Here is an 18,375-nt window from a genome sequence, read left to right as displayed (position 1 = left end):
AATTGATATATTTATTTAATATTTTTTATATATGATATATTACTTAATCTAAGGTCTTATACACCGTCCAATAATTTGTATATTGTGATGACAACTGTGATGGGATTGATGGTCTTGACTGGCAGCTACAAATAATGTTGAAATCATAGCACATGATTCATGATTCATGATTCATGGTTGGATGCCCTTGTCTGTCGGCAACACAGCTAGTGAAAGGACTTAGCTGTATGCCACCGACACAATAAAATTATTTACAATTTCTTAAAGTTATGAGTTCCAATAGAGAATAATATAAGATGATGAATTAGCTAAAAAGTAATAATTTGATGATATCTAAATGAAGTAGTGTAAAGATGAAAACATACTTTAATGTATGTCTGATAAATGCACAACTATTAAGAAAATTAGATTAATTGTTCAAAAGCTACATATATTGTCCAAAAATATTAATGTTCAAAGATTTAAGTTCAATTACTACATAAAACAGCATTTAATCAAATTCTTTCGTTGCTTTAAGGTTTTCAACCTCTCTAGATGATTAATTCGATTTTGAAGATTAAATGGAAAAACTTCATTATCATTATTCTTGTCTTTTGTTATTCCCATGTATGTCAACATCTTATGTTTAATCATCTTCCATAATACTTCGGGTCTTTTAGACTTTATAACCTCTCATTCAAAACGATTAATTTATTTCCCAATATTAAATGGAACATCTTTATTCCCACCATTCTTCTTTTTTTATTTATCACATACGGTCCATATTTATATCATCAATAAACAGATATTGACATGAGTACAAAAAATGTGCTCACATGGGCATGTGAAGTTGGGAAGTTATACTTGTATGAGCACACATTTGGACTTGGTGGTGAATATTAATTCAGGAAAATAAAGAAGAAAGAGCAAACACAAAGCACCATTTCATGCACTTTATACCCAACCTTTCAAATCTTTACAAACAGCTACATTGCATATATTATTTGTATTTAAATTTTACATAGCTCAAATAAAGTTCTCGCTTTCATGCAATCGATAGAATTAATTACAAAAACTGATATAATCCAAACAAATGAAGATTTCATAACTAGAATAACTAAGCTTGAGAAACTAGCTAGGGTTTTTATTGCTCCAGAACTTATGAATCCGAAGTTTTTATTTAAATTTGGTTTAATAGATTCTTATCCTAATATTAATATAAGTCATTAGATCTTATTTAAATAATTAGAATTTAAAAATAAATATTGGCATCTTATTTAAATGATTATAATATTAATGATAGATGTATAATTGTATAACAAAGATGTATGTTTATATATAGAAATAAGAAAAGCCTTCAACAATCACAAGTAGTACAGATCTGTCATCAATCCAATGTATGAAGATATATATATAGAGAGAGATGAATAATACAAAGAAAGATAAGAAGGAATTGTAGATTATTTAAGTAATAATTAAAAGAAAGAATAAAGGAAAGTAAGAAATGTAGGAATTGAGGAATATGGATAATATACTAGCAGGACGGAGTAGTAAGAAATGTTTGATTGAAGAAGTTACGTTGAATGATTAGGTCTTGTTCTTGTTCCTGTTGGTGTTGGTGTTGCAGGTTTGAGGAAGATGGTCCTCAGAAGAAGTGATGAGTCTTGTGATCTGAGATCGGAGCTTAATGAAAACATTTTCCCATGTGCCTCTAAGTAGTTTGCTTTCATATTCTTCATTCATTTCCAGATCTGTAACAAATATTGGTTTTGCTGACAGGATCCAACCCCATCCCCACTCCCACCACTTTTTAATAGTAATACATGTTCCACTTGTGTATTCGCTCATTGATGATGATTTAGGAATATTCGCCATCTTCACTCGTCTTCGGAGTCCTCTTCCTCCTTCAGATCCCAATCCCATTGACACTGGCAGCGGCGATGATGATGATGATGACGATGATAATGATGATAATAATGATGACTTTGAAGCAGGAAAGAAATGAGCAGCCATGGAACTCATGCTAGTTATCTTAATTTGATGGAACAAATATATACTAGTACTACTTCTACTTCATGTATATATGTATCTCTATGTCATAATAATGAGTTACCATTCACACTCTGTTTTATTCCTTTTTGTGGGGTCACTCCTCTTCACTTACGCCATCTCATTTTTGTTGTCTTAACTTTTCTCATTATCTTTACACTTTCGACAAGTGTTTTTTTGTGTGATATATAAGTTTGGAGAAGTGTTATTTCTATGCAAATGCACCTAACGTTATTACATTGTGACCCTGTAAAGTAGGAAATCACATCATTCACTCCAATATTAGAGGATACAATAATAAATGATAACTTATCAATCTATCTAAGTAAAAAAGTAGTTCAAAATTATTAAACGAATAAAATTAATTTATTATTTTTAGTTGTTTATTAATTATAATAACTAAGTACATATATAATTAAATAAATAATTATTACTAGTTTGATCAAATAACTAAGTTGCACAAGTATTATATATCCATGATTACATTTTAAGTATAATGTGTTGTATGAATTTCCTTATTATCTATAATTAATTTAATAATATATTTATACAGGGACTAATTTTCCTGAATGACAAAGTTCAAAAAGTAATTAGAAAAAAAAAAGTTTATAGTACATACTTACAAAAGACATAAAATTTAGGGAGTTATATAGATTTTTTCCTATTTTTTTTAAATAAACATGGACATGGTCATATACTCATATTTACGAATAAATTTAAAGCTATGACTATACTCATATTTATGAATAAATTTAAAAGCATCTCATAGTTTTAAATTGGGCCGAAACATGGGGAGAACAAATTAGCAGCCCAAATATATGAAAAAGATGGGAATATTTAAATATAATTATGAAAAATGGAAGCAGATTAGAGTAGGAGAGGGTGTAGAGTGAGAGATGAGATCTGTTGGTTGAAGAAGCTAAGTTAAGGTATTATGAGATAGAAATATATAGATCTGTGTTGTGTGTGAGAGTGAGATAAAGAAGAAGAACGTGGAAATGGAGTACAGGAAAATCAAAGACGAGGTATGTGTGTATGTGTGTGTGTGTGTGTGTGAACTAATTTGTTACCCATTTAGTTAGCATTCTCTGATTCGATGATGCGGATGCAGGAGGATGAAGATAGGAGTGTGGGCGTTGAAGATAACATTGATAAATCATTTTTGATTTCAGGTTTGATCTCTCTTTATTATTTAAATCTCTCTCTTCCGTTTATTCATTCCTTTCAGTTTCACGTATTTCTCTTTACACAGTCCCAGATAACAGCAATTTAGTGGGAGAAACCAAAATTGACACCCACAGGACTAAAGTACAGTGGAAGCGCAAGTATGTATATAATATTTATATGTTATTACTACAAGTCTACAATACCATAATTAATTAATTAATTCATTCATTCTTGTTTTTTGTTTATTTATTTACTACAATACTATCTCTGGTAGGTCAGTGGTTACGCTTTCATTGACTATTCTGACTAGTTCCCAAGCCATTCTAATTGTTTGGTCCAAGAGAGCTGGCAAGTATGAGTATAGTGTCACTACTGCTAACTTTTTGGTCGAGACTTTAAAATGTGCTATATCCCTCTTGGCCTTGGCAAGATTATGGAATAAACAAGGTGTCACTGACGACAACAGGTCATCTCTCTCCCTCTCAATTTAATAATAATACTGACTCCGGAGACTGAAATACGTCTCCACTATATTGTTTCTTAAACTAGATTCAATTAACTGTCCACTGCATTTGCCAAAAAAGAAGAACAAAAAACATGGATGGCTGATTCATAGAGGAATATGGTATCCGTTTACCTTATCACCGCTTCAAAAGCTAAATGTATATTCTGTTGAATGATGTGAGAACATTAAACTCCCGAGGCTAGAACCTATATCTTCAGAAGTGTTTCCACCTTAGTTTTTCTGCTGGCGCTGTTCAAATATTTGCAACTTCATCTTCTTATTGAAGCTATATCTTTTCCCTTGTTGATATACTATGAATTTAAATAACTTAACATATTTTATGCCCTTAACATAGGTTGACTACAACATTAAATGAAGTTATAGTGTATCCTATTCCAGCAGTGCTTTACCTCATAAAAAATTTGCTTCAGGTTGGTTATCTTTGGTATGATGGCAATGTAATTTTCTTAAACATATATATCAATCCTTTCTGAAATCTGATTGTTTTTATCTTTCAATTTTACTGCAGTATTACATCTTTGCATATGTAGATGCTCCAGGGTATCAGATATTAAAGAACTTCAATATTATCAGTACAGGAGTCCTATACAGAATTATACTTAAGAAAAGGTAGGCCTTTTGTTGTTTCCTTTTTCTTCAAGTAAATTTTGTTGTTGATCCTCCTTAGAAACTGTTGGTAAAAGATTAAAGTAATGTCATATCTTTTTGTCTGCCAAGCTTATTATCTTAAGCATAATAACTATCTAATATAATATTTAATATGTTTGATTATATCCCCAAAGCTCATGGCTCCTAAGGTCACTTGGCATCATCTTATTTAAATTTCAGGTTAAGTGAGATTCAGTGGGCTGCTTTTATTCTACTCACTGCTGGATGCACCACAGCTCAGTTGAATTCAAAGTAAGACTAATCCAAGCCTGAATCTTGGCCATTATTTGTATTAGTATATTGACCTTATTATGTATCATAATACATAAATATAGTGGGGATTGAAGTATTGCCACTATAATATAGATTCCAATAAAAAATCGTACATGTCATGTGTCAAGAAGCGAGTCAAATACTTCAAAGAAATTGAAAGCACGAGAAAAACATGACTGAACTCATCTAATATTTAATTATAGTAATTGAGAGAGGAAATAAAATCATAGTTAACAAATTCATAACATAGTTAAAAATAAATTAATATAGCATTGCTGGCAAAATCAAGGTTTCATCTTCCCCTTAGTACTCGTCTCAAATCCTTGTGAGACACTGCTCTTAAATTCTCTCTTGCAGCACTAGCTTCCTCAAATTGTGTTGTGGCACGCTTCTGTTTATAACTGAAGCATATCGTGGGCTTCAATTTAAAACAAATCTGGCATATCGTTTTGCCGGCTCCACTTATCTTTCTCACTATGATTTTTCTTGATACCAAATTTATATGGCTGCATCTTGGTGTGATAATATAATGACAAATATAGTCATTATAATTATTATTAAGCTTCACATGTGACCTATTTGAGTTTGACTCCATATCAATTACACAAATTTAAACCTGCATTTTATCATAAAAGATTAATAAGTCATCCATTTATATCAGTACCAGGCCTACATTGATAGGTCTGGGGACACATGCCCCCACTGATTTTGAAAAGAAAAAAAATAGAAATATATATATCCATTTCCGTTCTTGTTTTAACAATTTCAAGAAACTTGTCCACAACTCCACATTACATGTTAGAGTGAAAGAACAAGCAGTTTCAAAGATATTTTTATGTGCTTTTATAATCTTTGTCTCCACATCCTAATACTGTATTTATAATGATATTGTGAATCTGATGATATGTTGTATACTAAATGATAACCTAATACCCATAATTATACCTATATTAGGAAAATACTGATGTAGTACAACTTGCATATGCCTTGTCCATTACTTTTAGACTGCTAGTATATAAGGTTCCTACAACAGTAAGGATCCTGGTAGTCTAACAATTACAGTTCCCACAAAGGTTAAGTCTCTGTATGGACTGTCGTACTAAGATAAAATCAATACCTTTGATCTGTTTACATACTTGTAGCAATACCGTTGATCTGTTTACATACTTATAGCAATACCGTCGGTCTGTTTATGTACTTGTAGCTTATGGGCCTCACAGGGCTATTTCTATTGATTTTTATGTTAGGTTTTTTTTAGTTCAGAGATCAATATTCATCCTTTTATCTTTTTGCACTCTGAAGTTGCTTGGCAGCTAACCTTTTTATGGTTGCCTTGGGAGGATTTGTTGTTTTCCTTTTCTGTATGCCCCTTCTATCTTCTAACAGATTATTTTGTTATCACAGAAAAATACTGTGCAAGTTCATATTTATTGATAATCATGTGCTAAATTACCTTATATTTAATTTGTTTTTTCAGCTCTGATCATGTTCTTCAAACTCCCTTTCAAGGTTGGGTTATGGCAATTGTGAGTTGTCAACATTAGTGGTTCTCTCACATTGGAAATATAAAGTAGTGTAGTCTAAAGTTATGGGTTGAAAATGATCATGAGCTTTTCCTTTTCAGGTCATGGCACTCTTGAGTGGTTTTGCAGGAGTATATACAGAGGTAATTTTTAGCAAATTACATTACCCCCCTCGAAGTTTGAAGAACTGTCACTCCAATTTAAATTGCCCTCTTTTGACTGGCTGTAACTAAAAATTGGATGGAGTGTCATGCTAACAATTTTCTAAAATTGAAATCTTTTGTATGAAGTTTAAATTTTCCAGTCTATATGTATCTATTTATGCCTGACCTAGTCTCTGTAAGATAAGGTTTCTTAGCTATATTACTAGAGCATTGAGCAATAGTTCTTAGTGACTAATCATGGTTTAGTATTTTTTTTTAAATAATTTTGGCAGGCTATTATTAAAAAGCGTCCTTCACGAGACATTAATGTTCAGAACTTTTGGTTGTATATCTTCGGCATGGGCTTCAATGCTGTTGCAATACTAGTTCAAGATTTTGATGCAGTGATGAACAAGTAAGTTGAGTTCTTCCTTTAGATTTTGGTTTTGCATTATGTTTATTTTTATGTTCTCCTGTTTGCTGGAGTTCTTGTCTGAAGAAAATATTTTCTTCTTATCATAATGGATAACCGATACTTATAATCTATGTGTGATCATATAAGTCACCATGACACTAAGTATTATAAACAAGCTATACTTTATTGCCACTGGTATCAGGCCTAAATTGCCACATCAATAATATATGCCTTATGCCTTATATTGTCTATATTCAGGGGATTCTTCCATGGATATTCATTTGTTACTGTTCTCATGATTTTCAATCACGCGCTCAGGTAAAATATGTTGATAAAATTTCATGAATGCTGGGAGTTTTCCCTCTTCCTTTCTTCATCTGTCTTTGCTTCTGTCCATGTTTCTATCTTTATCTCTATGAAAGTTTTACAACATGGAAAAAATGGGAACACTCTGACCAAGTGAATAAAAGCAAACCTCCTGTTATTTTTATTATCTGGAGTTTCGACTTTTTGTATTGTGAACTAACAATGTGTTTTTGTGGTTGGTTCAATTTTTAGTGGAATTGCTGTATCAATGGTAATGAAGTATGCTGACAATATTGTGAAGGTAAGCGTGAGTTTATGATTGTGTAGTACGATGTTTCGACCACGGATGTGGAATTTGACACTTCCATGAGTTTAAGTAAGAGTTGGGATTACTTATTGTTATGAGTGTAATGCATTAAGCATGTATTTAATGTATTCTTGGCAACTATCATGTACTACTGATCAATTTATAAAAAAGAAAAAGCCTTTGAAGTGGCATTGAAATATGTGATTAACTTCCTAATTTACACAGGTGTATTCTACGTCAGTGGCAATGATTCTTACAGCAATTGTTTCGGTGTTCCTTTTTGGCTTCCATCTCTCCCTTGCCTTCTTCCTTGGGACAATGTAAGCTGCTGTTTATTATATCATGAATGTACTTGACATGTTCTATTGTTGTATTTTTCTTCCTTTTCTTTCTCTTTTACTATATAGAATTAAAATTTGTTAAATATGTCTACAGCGTTGTCTCTGTTGCCATTTATCTGCACTCTGCTGGGAAGATCCAAAGATAGCTATGACTGCCTACTAGTTTTCCGACACAGGATTTCTTTTTTTTATTAATTTTTATTGTTGTTTAGCAACTTATTTCGTTTGAAACTGTTAATTCAATATCTTTAGTGTATACTTTGAAATCTTTCTCAGTAAATATATATCTATATGGATCAAACCACTGTATGTATAAGGCTTTGTTTACATTTTCACTGCTACCAATATGTGATATGCAAGTTTCACTATAAACTATTGCGGTGAGTTTGAAATGGGATAATTCACCCTTCTCCCACCTGGAATTTATGAATTGCCAGCAAGAAAAGATTAGTAATTTGAGCGTTGTGATTAATTTAATTTAAGAAATATTGAATTCTTCACTCCAATCAAACACTGATAAGCCAACATTTAATTGAATTTAATGGAATTTCACCTTCTAGCTAACCTTTTTCTATCGTGACTAAACTTGTGGAAGATTAAAAAGTAAAAGAGAAAACAAATTCGTTAACATGGATAACAGTTTGGATGAAATAATCGTTCTTCCTTTATAAATTTATTTTATTAAAAGTTGTGGACTTGAGGTATTCCAACCCTGATGATAAAAAAATGTGTTTATAAATTATCTTAAGATTTATTATTATAAAAAATAAAGAGTTGTTACTTGTTAGTGTGTGGGTGAGAAATGGGAATAGGTTGCTCGGTGTGGCAGCAGCATAATCCAACCCTCCTTGCATCTTTCTGTATTAATCATATCGAAGAGGAGCATGCTCATGCTGTGACGCTTACAACACCAACAACAACAACAACACCACCACGCTCCTTGTTCTCCCTTTCTCGTTCTTTTACTATCATCAACAATAATGGACGAATTACGCGGATGAGAAGTCCCTTTTGTATTCCTCAAAGTCAAAAAACACAAGATGATTATGATAATGATAATGATAATGATAGTGATAGTGATAGTGATAATGAGGTAATAGAATGGAAGCAAAACATTCGAAATTCAGGAATCATATCTTCTTGCCTGGTTGGTCTCCTCACCGGCGTCGCTGTGGTGCTCTTCAATAGTATTGTAAGTTACTTATATATCTGCTTAATTATGTATATCATTTTTCTTCTTATCTTCGGCTTTACATCATTATCATCATCATTATCGTCATTATCGTCAATTATTAGGTGCATGAAATTCGTGATTTTGTGTGGGATGGGATCCCCTCTCGAGGGGCTTCCTGGTTAAGAGAAGCTCCTATTCAGGAAACGTGGACTAGAGTCATACTAGTTCCCACTTTTGGAGGTGTCATTGTTTCCCTATTGAACTCCATTACTCAACGTCTTCATCACTCTGCTGCTTCCCGCCCTTTCTTCAAAGCTTTCGCAGCTTCTATTACTTTAGGCACCGGTAATTCCTTAGGTCCTGAGGGTCCCAGTGTTGACATTGGTACTTCCATTGCCAAAGCTGTAGGTTCATTCTTTCAAAATAACAACAACAACAACAACAAAAACAACAACAACAACAACAAGAGAATGCTCTCTCTTCGTGCTGCTGGATCCGCTGCTGGCCTCTCTTCAGGCTTCAATGCTGCTGTTGCTGGTTGTTTTTTTGCTGTAGAGTCTGTCTTGTGGCCTTCACCTGCTGCCTCAGATGATGATGATGATGATGCACCATCTTTGCCACTTACAAATACAACGTCTATGGTAATACTTAGTGCTGTCATAGCTTCAGTAGTTTCCGAGATTGGCCTTGGCTCTCAACCAGCCTTTAGAGTTCCAGAGTATGACTTCCGTTCTCCCGGTGGTAAGTTAACCTTTTCATTATTTATTCAGTCTTCATGTTACTGTTTCCATTCCAATGGGCAAGTTTTACTGTGAGAGTATTCAACTTTTTTTCAGAGCTCCCACTGTATCTATTGCTGGGTATTCTATGTGGCTTGGTATCATTGGCCCTATCTCGGTGTACATCATATATGTTGACTATTGTTGACAATCTTCCCAAGACCACTGGCATACCAAGAGCTTCATTCCCTGTATTGGGAGGGTTATCAGTTGGTATCATAGCATTGTTATATCCTGAGATCCTTTACTGGGGTTTTGAGAATGTTGACATCTTGTTGGAATCTAGGCCATTTTTTAAAGGCCTTTCCACTGACCTATTGCTTCAGCTAATAGCTGTAAAGATAGTTGCAACTTCGCTGTGTCGGGCTTCTGGGTTAGTGGGAGGCTATTATGCCCCGTCGCTCTTTATTGGTGCAGCAACTGGGATGGCTTATGGAAAGTTAATTGGTTTGGCTGTTGCTGAGTTCAATCCTATGATTAATCTCTCCGGCTTAGAAGTGGCATCACCACAAGCTTATGGCCTGGTAACATTGGTTCCTTTTTGGCTGTATATTTCTACTTTTCTCTTTGAAATGAGAGGTTAAATTGATCTTTTCCAAAATGACTTTCATGGATGGATAAATGAGCCCTTTTCCTAAATATACTCTCTTTCTTGAGTATTTTCAATCATGAGTTTTTAATATTTTATTTATAAAAAAAAATCTAGATAAGGACCATGAGATTTATTGATTTCAAGTTTTAAGCCCTTTCTCTTAGTCCTTTCATGTTATCATAGGAGAATCTCTTTGACATTTCTAAGAGTATAATTCTTCTTTTGCTAAAAAGAATTACTGGATAGCTAATAAAAAGAAGAATAACTGGGGTACAATCAACTTCATATGCAATATAAGGCTATATTTCGATCAAGGAAAATGAGAGAAAAGGAAGGGAAGCGAAAGGTTACCATGGCATGGATGACTGTATTGAAGTTCATTTTGCAGGTTGGAATGGCTGCGACTCTCGCAGGAGTTTGTCAAGTCCCTCTTACCGCAGTTTTGCTTCTGTTTGAATTGACACAGGACTACCGGATTGTTTTACCACTACTTGGTGCGGTAGGGTTGTCTACATGGATTTCATCTGTACAAACAAAGAGAGGAGATGCCAGGAGAACTAAAAAGCTCCAGCTAGAAAACTCAAATTCTGCTATACTACCAGAAACATCTTCGTGTTGTTCAATTGAGTCATCTCCTGGTAATTCCATTGATGAAGGTGTGCCATATTTGAGTAGTTTGTATGAAGTGGATAGTTCACTTCGTGTAGAGGATGATAATGCTGAAACAGCATATCCTGTAAGGAGAACATTTGTTTCGGAAGCCATGAAGACGAGATATGTGACGGTTTCGATGTGCACACTGCTTATCGAAGTAATAGATCTCATGCTTTCAGAGAAAGAGTCTTGTGCAGTAATTGTTGACACTGATGGTAGTTTGATTAGTTTACTGACACTCAGAGACATTCAAGAGTATGGAAAAATTGCAAAAGCAAGAAGCAAAAAGCCTAAGGTATGAGAATCCAAGTTTAATCTTAATTAGATGTGAAACCTATATATACTTTATTGAAACATAGTCGTAAGCTAAATTTAAGCCGAGGAACAAACCAGTTGAAGAAACTCAATTGGATCTAGAAATTCTAGGATAATAGATGCTGTTGATATTTGTATCTAAATCATGAACTTGCAGTTGAACTTGTAATTATTCGGGTAAACTCAGTCAGAAAAATGCTTTTTGTAGAGTTGATGGCCTTTGATTAAATCAGTAGATAATGCTAAAACCAAGTGGTAAGCTACTTTCTTGTGACTTCACAAATTTGACTATCTGGTTCTTCCTTTGACAGAAACTTTTAGTTTCTGAATTATGCCTTTTAAATGGAGGAATATGTAGTATACCATGGACAGCCACGGCTGATATGGAACTTGGTTATGCTCAAAAGAATATGAAGAAGCATGGAATGGATCATGTTCCAGTTGTGAGGAATATCAATGAAAGATCATATCCAGTTGGCATATTAGACCGTGATAGTATCAGTATAACATGCAGGTTTTGTTACTATGCCGTCATACTAAAATGTTTCATAAGAACCAAATGAAATAAAAGCTTTGTGTCTGTATGTAATTAGTATTTGTTTTTGTTAAATGCAGTGCTTTGAACACCCGACAGTCCCTGAAGAGCTAATATATTGCACAGTGGCAAAATAATTACCACTTGGAGGGTAAAGAGTCTGCTCTCACCTGATATTTACTGTTCATGTCACCTTCTGCACACGTATTATATTATCTATTTAGTGTTGGCAGGCCATGTAGGAGGCTAGCATGTATATTTTTTAACCTTCTTTCATTTGGGTTAATTCTTAATTGTGGGAGAGATATAGTGGTTTACCTAATTGTAACTGGAACAAGTTTTAGTGTTTGGTTAATCTTTGTTCACAATATGTAGAATTATAGATTACTCCCCATTGTAAGATGATTACAGTAAACTAACCATATTGTCATGTTCTTAATTTACAATCTTCATGTGCCAAGCACATAAAATAGATATCCTTAAATGGTGAGGTTTATACATGACATCTCCGGTAAATATCAGGTGACAATAAGAATGATTCTAGAAGAATGGGAGAAGAAGATTGCAATGTACGTAATATTACAGATGTTGAATTAGGAGAGAATATTCAATAATGGGTGATATTTATTATTGCTTATAAAAGCCACATCATAATGAATTTATCCGAGATTGTTTTTTTTAACTAAGATAAATCTTCAAGCAGATGAATTTTACTATCATAATAACTTATCCTTCTCTCTAGTGTGATATATATAAGTGTCTTGTTTATGTAATGTCCATATAAATATTTATGAAAATTTAGTATGTTCATTTATCATATACATTTGTTCATTTATCATATACATTTGTGTTACTTATATTTTAAAATAAATATAATCAAATATAAATGGTTGATAATATAATACAATGTAAAAATAAAATACACTGATACTATCTGAATTTTAGTAAAATTGCATAAATCATTCCTCCATTTTTTAAATCTATATAAATCACATTCAGTTTTATGCATACATTATATTAACTATCCCTAGATAAGAGATAAATGTAAATTCTTAAATTAAAAGAGTGATAAAAATGTAATTAAGTTAAACAAAATATGATATTTTGTGAGGACAAGTCCAAATAATATAAGGGTATATTCATTATTTTCTAGTTCAGTGCAAACTACATCAATAATTCTAAGGAGTATTTAAATTACTCTTATAGTATATTGTAACGAACTAAAACTAATAAAGATATATTGACTCTTATATTATTTAAATTTGTCTCCACAAAATATCTACATTTTAATGTAGAGTTAATTCCAATAATAAAAGTTTAATGTATTTTCTTCTCTTTTTGCTCTTTCAATTTTTTTCTTTTTTTCTTCTTGCAGAGTTGTCAAGAAATTAAGATTAATTAAACTCATTACATTTTTTGTTTGTTTAAAATATCATATTTAGTTCTAATACATGAATAATTAGTGTAATGTATGAATGTAAATATAGGTCGTTTGTGTAAGTAAAAAAAGAGAAAGTCATTTGTATAATTTCATTAAAACTCATAGAATATTAATATAATTTCCACTAAAAAAATCTAATGGCTAATATTATTTGTATTAATAGGGTATGTATCATGTCTGCTGATACATAAATACATATCAAAATTAGGATTCAGGAGATTAAAAGATATTACACCTTATCTTGTGTTATGTCCCTACGAGGCAACTTGGTGAAATTAAGATATATAAAATTGAGTATCTGATTTCAAATTGTGGAAAATGTACACTCACTTCAACATTCCCCTTAAAAATAAATTAAAAAACTTTGCATTAAAAGAAGGAAGGGTGATGTCACAGTTAGGAGTTACTTGAGGTGATGCTCCAACTCCAATGGCTAAAATCCCAACAAATGTTTTTGAGTGGACTACCATGTGTGGCAAATCCTTATTTTCCCGCTGAAGTAAATGGGAAAATGCATGAATATGTCAATAGTGGATTTATTTAGTAAAAACCTGAAGATGCTGCTTCCAATCCCATTTTCAGATTTTATCGGTTGTCTAAAACGCCTTGGCTTTGTTGATGATCTCATGATATTTCTCAAAGGAAATATGGCTTCGGTACAAATTCAAAATGATGCATCAATAGAGTTCTCGGTTGCTATACCTTTTTGTTAATCATGCAGAATCTAAGTATTTAAGAGTTTGATTTCGACATAATAAACACCGCAAACCAGCTTTGTCTAGAAGGCAAGAAGACATGCTTAATGACTAACAATTTCGACAACAGCAAAAATGGAAATGTCTTTCTAATTTGATTCCTATCTGTTTCTATGTTATTTCTCCAGCCCTTAGAGGCTATCTTTCATACTTATCTTGATATTTTCGACCTTAACGGACAACTCTAACTTATGATCCTCAACAGCTTTCAAAACTGAGAGCAGGTTGGACCGGTAAATTTCACATTTCCGATATGCACAGTCAAGCTCACTCATAAGTTCTCTAATATTCTTGTCCATTTCATCCTGCAGATATAAAGCAATGAAGAAGTTATACAATAAACAAAATCATTTTTATAGCATGAATATATGTAAAACCAATGACATGTAAAGTCCATTTAACAAGAAGTGGTTTTTATTTAAAAAAAATGCACTAGTCTCCCATCTAGTGGGGTTTGGGGAGAATAGGTATACACAATCTTACCCTTGCAAGCGAAAAGAATGTTTTCAGGATTTGAACTCGTGACCTCAGGTCAGATGGTAAACAAAAGTTCTTAAATATCATCTCATGTCATTAATATTAAATACTTCCTCAACCAAATGCATGCAAGAATAAAATGGACCAGAAAGCACTATCTGAAAAATTTCACAAGTTTACCAAAAGCCATATGGTGCTGTTCCATAAATTGGTAGAAGAGGAAAGTTTAAAAAACTTTGTGCTAAAGTAGATGTCAGTGGATACCCAATAAATGGGATTGTAAATTTGTAATTATGAGATCTAATTAATATATAATGTTCACTGAATAATCACATGATAAAGGTCATAGCACTTAAACAAACCTAAATACAGCTTCCGCATTGCTGTAAAGTACTTAGTCAGATAAGAGACCAAACAAGGAAAAGCCCGAGGTATTTATCTGTGGAAAGCCCCATTGCTCAATCAATGAAGATATTGCTCATAAGGCAAAAAATAAGGATATTAATTCTTCTCTAAAAATATGAGTGCACTACCACTTAGATTCTTGAAAGATGAGTTGCAACAATTTAGCTTCAAAAGATCATTTACATCAATTCTAGATTTGGCTCAATCAAGTCCTAAAAGTAAACAAAAGTTATTTTCTGATTTTACCCCTATCATCTTCGCCATTTGACTGTCAGGGGAATGGAAGAGGAAGGAAGAGAAAGTAGCCTTTTTTGTAATTTAACAAATAAAAATTATTTTTCCACGATCAAAGGAAATATACTATCTCAAAATCACTTTTCAGCAAACATACCCAAACAAAAACTGATTGTATAATAATCAATTATTGGAATACTTTAATTTTCACAACTGATACACGAAGGGTCATAAAACGAGCAGAAAACAAATATGAAATAAAACTCTAACCTCAGACATATGCTGTCCCAAATTTTCTTCCTGGCATCCACTTGTGTAATTACCATGCCTTTCATCATTCAGCAAGTGACTCTTAACTTTCCCATTGTTGATGGGTACTCTTCCCTCATTTTGCATCGCATGAGCAACTCTTTTTGCAGCTTCTTGTAAAGCATCGATTGCAACATCATAAGTTTCAGGAGATTTTGCTCCTTCGTCAACAAATTTAAGGGCCTCATGCCGAAGGGTATTATATCTGACTGTATGAGATTCTAAATAGTACGTATATACATCACAAGAATGTTCTTGTAATATTACATTGCTCTTGGCATTTCTTGTCCAGCGTTTCAATATATAATGAGATGGGAGAGTAAGCACATTGGTTACTCTAAAGACTGCCAAAACATGTCTACAGAGAAGGCCAGAGAACTCAAACATTTGGCAACTACATGTAGCTTTCATCTGCAAAACGTTGAATTTGACATGGTATGATTTATGGTCCTCTCCAAATTTTGCTACATGATATGTAATGACCTCTCCATCATCCTTAGCCTTGGATGCCATGAATGTTAGTGTCCCAACTAACTCTTCCTGGAACCTCATGAAAATTTTTCTAGTGTAAAGCTCAGATGCTTGCTTCTCCATTGGAGATGGGGTCCTCAATACTGGTAAAGTGTTCATTGTGTCATAATCTGCTCTAACTTCTTTCTCGTTGCGACTTTCTAGTGCTTTCTCATACAGCTTAAAGAACTGATTTAAATTGGTCGAAGCATTTACATAACCATCAAAATATGAGTTCATGCTATCACTTCGTTGAGTGATAGACATTTCTGCAAAGAATGTATCCCGCAAGTATACAGGTACCCACTGCCTGCAATCAGAATATATTGCTTGAAGCCATTCATGGTCCCTGAGCTCATATCTATTGACAAGTGTTGACCAGCAAGACTCAAACTCCTCAATGGACTCAGTCAAGTTAACACATTTGTGAAATTCAGCTTCGAAATTTGGATGTTGGAGGAAAATGTGAGATAACTTCTCCTGGCATTTTTTAAAGATGTGCCACTTGCAGAAGCGGTGACGGGCCTCAGGGAATACTTGTATTATGGCTGACCGAATTACGGAATCATGATCAGTTGTTATTGACACTGGAGAGCGTCCAGACATGGCCATAAGCCATGTCTTGAAAAGCCACACAAATGATGCTTCAGATTCATTTATTAGGAAAGCGCAACCAAAGAGAACAGGCTGTCCGTGATGGTTTACACCAGTAAAGGGAGCAAAGGGTAACCGATACCTATTGGATCGATAAGTAGTATCAAAAGTTACAGTATCACCAAAAAATGTATAGTTCATCCTTGCTTTGGGATCAGCCCAGAAGACATTGTTCATGGATTGATCCTCATCACCTTGCACTGCATAGAAGAAATTAGGGTTTTCAGCATGCATTTGTCTCAAATAATCTAGAACGAGTTGGATGTCCCCTTCTAAACTTCTGTGACGATTATTCCTCATGTAATTCCTACAGTCAACCTCTGTAAAGCCGACTTTGCTAATCCCGCCATACTCTTTAATTAGTGCAGACATAATTCTACGAGGACCCATTCCAGCAGCCTGTAAAGTATCGATGAGGGTTTTGGCAGCTCCTGATATTTGCCTGTGAGAGCGAAGGCAATGCACCTGATCTGGTGGAACCAATTCATGATTATGTTCTCTAACAAACCCAGACACAACCCACTTGCCAGAATCTTGCATTTTGACAGACAGAGATGCTTTGCATCCGACTCTAGTAATAGTTCGGGGGCGCTTGATCTCCCTATCCTTGGTGCGTTTCTCATTCAAGTTGCGAAACCCTTCCTTTGCACAAACAAATTGTCTCTGTATGATGGCTCCGTCTCGCCTGGAACGACGTGATGAGCTGACACGAGTACTGAAGCCAATACGGCGTGCATAAGAATTATAGAAGGCCTTGGAAGCTTCCTCAGACACGAATTCCATACCCTCATAAGGTTCAAGATCTAAGAGGTCTATCATCATGCCCTCATCACCAGTCTCAGGAGGAATGATATATATTTCACTACCACCACCACCACCACCTCTGCTACAGCCATCAGCAGCAAATTCAATGTCCCCTACTCCATCAACATCAACATCACCTTCATCATCGTATTCTTCTCTTCCCAACCCAATATCAAATTCTAACACCTCGTTATCCATCAATTCAATTAAATGATAAATTCAAATACCAATATTGGAATTCATAAAGCAATGGATGAAGAGGAAAGAACTAACCATCGAATCACAGCAATGAAAATGAAATGATAGAAATCTCCAAATCAATTTTATAGAATTGTGAGAGTGTAGTTAGTGATTACCGAAAACAAACTTAAATGTCATAACTGACCTACGGAGAACCAACAAGGGCACACAATCACCTTTTCACACCCTCATTTCTTTCTTTTATTTTTAAGTCCTTTGTCAACAAAATATTACTTTTTAAGTAAAAAATCGGTTAGCTACCTAGAAATTAATTTATGTTTACATAATTTACTTTCTTAATCATGCACCAATAATTCAATCTTAACTTATTGTATTTGTGGATAAAAACAAATTCACTTCTTATAGAAATTATTTATTATTTGTATTATTATATTATTATATTTTATAGAGTAATTATTTATGTTTTACGACCGTACTAAGATACTTCTGATAAATTTAAATTAACAATTTAGTCCTAACAATTTAAATCTGAACACATAGTAGTGTCCATCTTATATCAATTAACATTAACAGTTTATCTATGTGGATCATTAACTATTAACTTAGCGTGACGTTTCTGTCCACGTAGCCTTATGTCACACATTAATGGTCCATGTATTTTCTTTTCCTGAGACAAAACAATGTCGGTTTTTTAACCTCTATCATGTTACTAAACGATGTCGTTTTGGGAGTAATAATTTGTTTTTCAAAAAAAATATATGTGAAACTATTTTGTATATACTACAACTTTAGGATTAACATATAAGTATACAACTTTAGGATTAACATATAAGTATACAACTTTAGGAAGGAGCGTCGT

General features: G+C 33.5%; 4 protein-coding genes across 8 annotated transcripts; 2 read left to right on the top strand and 2 right to left on the bottom strand.

Annotated features, from left to right (window-relative positions):
- On the bottom strand, positions 1,390-2,035 carry LOC109359965. Of its 2 annotated transcripts, XM_019604665.1 has the most exons (2): positions 1,956-2,007; positions 1,390-1,916 (listed from the first exon to the last, which is right to left on the bottom strand). In XM_019604665.1, the coding sequence occupies exons 1-2, from the start codon at positions 1,999-2,001 to the stop codon at positions 1,567-1,569; spliced, it is 396 nt and encodes a 131-aa protein (XP_019460210.1). In that variant the 5' UTR covers positions 2,002-2,007; the 3' UTR covers positions 1,390-1,566. The 2 variants fall into 2 exon arrangements, with proteins under 2 accessions (XP_019460210.1, XP_019460209.1); XM_019604664.1 differs by having other exon boundaries at positions 1,390-2,035.
- On the top strand, positions 2,893-8,077 carry LOC109359961 (CMP-sialic acid transporter 2). Of its 2 annotated transcripts, none has more exons than XM_019604660.1 (14): positions 2,893-3,053; positions 3,140-3,200; positions 3,281-3,353; positions 3,475-3,661; positions 4,056-4,131; positions 4,230-4,330; positions 4,550-4,621; positions 6,120-6,168; positions 6,267-6,308; positions 6,602-6,723; positions 6,982-7,041; positions 7,282-7,330; positions 7,562-7,656; positions 7,772-8,077. In XM_019604660.1, coding segments are annotated over exons 3-14 (906 nt in total). In that variant the 5' UTR covers positions 2,893-3,053; positions 3,140-3,200; positions 3,281-3,352; the 3' UTR covers positions 7,824-8,077. The 2 variants fall into 2 exon arrangements, with proteins under 2 accessions (XP_019460205.1, XP_019460204.1); XM_019604659.1 differs by having other exon boundaries at positions 3,470-3,661.
- Positions 8,431-12,172, top strand: LOC109359953 (chloride channel protein CLC-e). Of its 3 annotated transcripts, XM_019604644.1 has the most exons (7): positions 8,433-8,869; positions 8,974-9,273; positions 9,304-9,592; positions 9,688-10,154; positions 10,611-11,171; positions 11,503-11,705; positions 11,807-12,172. In XM_019604644.1, exons 1-7 carry the CDS (start codon positions 8,480-8,482, stop codon positions 11,838-11,840), a joined length of 2,244 nt encoding a protein of 747 aa, XP_019460189.1. In that variant the 5' UTR covers positions 8,433-8,479; the 3' UTR covers positions 11,841-12,172. The 3 variants fall into 3 exon arrangements, with proteins under 3 accessions (XP_019460191.1, XP_019460189.1, XP_019460188.1); XM_019604646.1 differs by having other exon boundaries at positions 8,431-8,869; positions 8,974-9,592; positions 10,689-11,171; XM_019604643.1 differs by having other exon boundaries at positions 8,974-9,592.
- Positions 13,967-17,733, bottom strand: LOC109359952 (protein FAR1-RELATED SEQUENCE 5). Its single transcript, XM_019604642.1, has 2 exons — positions 15,309-17,733; positions 13,967-14,227 (listed from the first exon to the last, which is right to left on the bottom strand). The coding sequence occupies exons 1-2, from the start codon at positions 17,511-17,513 to the stop codon at positions 14,054-14,056; spliced, it is 2,379 nt and encodes a 792-aa protein (XP_019460187.1). The 5' UTR covers positions 17,514-17,733; the 3' UTR covers positions 13,967-14,053.

The sequence above is a fragment of the Lupinus angustifolius genome, chromosome LG11 (assembly GCF_001865875.1).
Source record: "Lupinus angustifolius cultivar Tanjil chromosome LG11, LupAngTanjil_v1.0, whole genome shotgun sequence".
Lineage (NCBI taxonomy): Eukaryota > Viridiplantae > Streptophyta > Magnoliopsida > Fabales > Fabaceae > Lupinus > Lupinus angustifolius.
The sequence above is the reverse complement of the archived record's forward strand: the minus strand, read 5'-3'. Positions and strand labels throughout refer to the sequence as shown.

Bases quoted from the DNA above. Each gene is read 5' to 3' on its own strand.
- LOC109359953 (XM_019604643.1), top strand. From the start codon at position 8,480: ATGGGAATAGGTTGCTCGGTGTGGCAGCAGCATAATCCAACCCTCCTT. The intron at 9,593-9,687 runs GTAAGTTAACCT...ACTTTTTTTCAG, and splicing joins TGACTTCCGTTCTCCCGGTG to AGCTCCCACTGTATCTATTG. The intron at 10,155-10,610 runs GTAACATTGGTT...TTCATTTTGCAG, and splicing joins CACCACAAGCTTATGGCCTG to GTTGGAATGGCTGCGACTCT.
- LOC109359952 (XM_019604642.1), bottom strand. From the start codon at position 17,513: ATGGATAACGAGGTGTTAGAATTTGATATTGGGTTGGGAAGAGAAGAA. The intron at 14,228-15,308 runs GTTAGAGTTTTA...TTATATCTGCAG, and splicing joins TGGGACAGCATATGTCTGAG to GATGAAATGGACAAGAATAT.
- LOC109359961 (XM_019604659.1), top strand. From the start codon at position 3,027: ATGGAGTACAGGAAAATCAAAGACGAG. The intron at 4,622-6,119 runs GTAAGACTAATC...TTGTTTTTTCAG, and splicing joins ACAGCTCAGTTGAATTCAAA to CTCTGATCATGTTCTTCAAA. The intron at 7,331-7,561 runs GTAAGCGTGAGT...TAATTTACACAG, and splicing joins ATGCTGACAATATTGTGAAG to GTGTATTCTACGTCAGTGGC.
- LOC109359965 (XM_019604664.1), bottom strand. From the start codon at position 2,001: ATGAGTTCCATGGCTGCTCATTTCTTTCCTGCTTCAAAGTCATCATTA.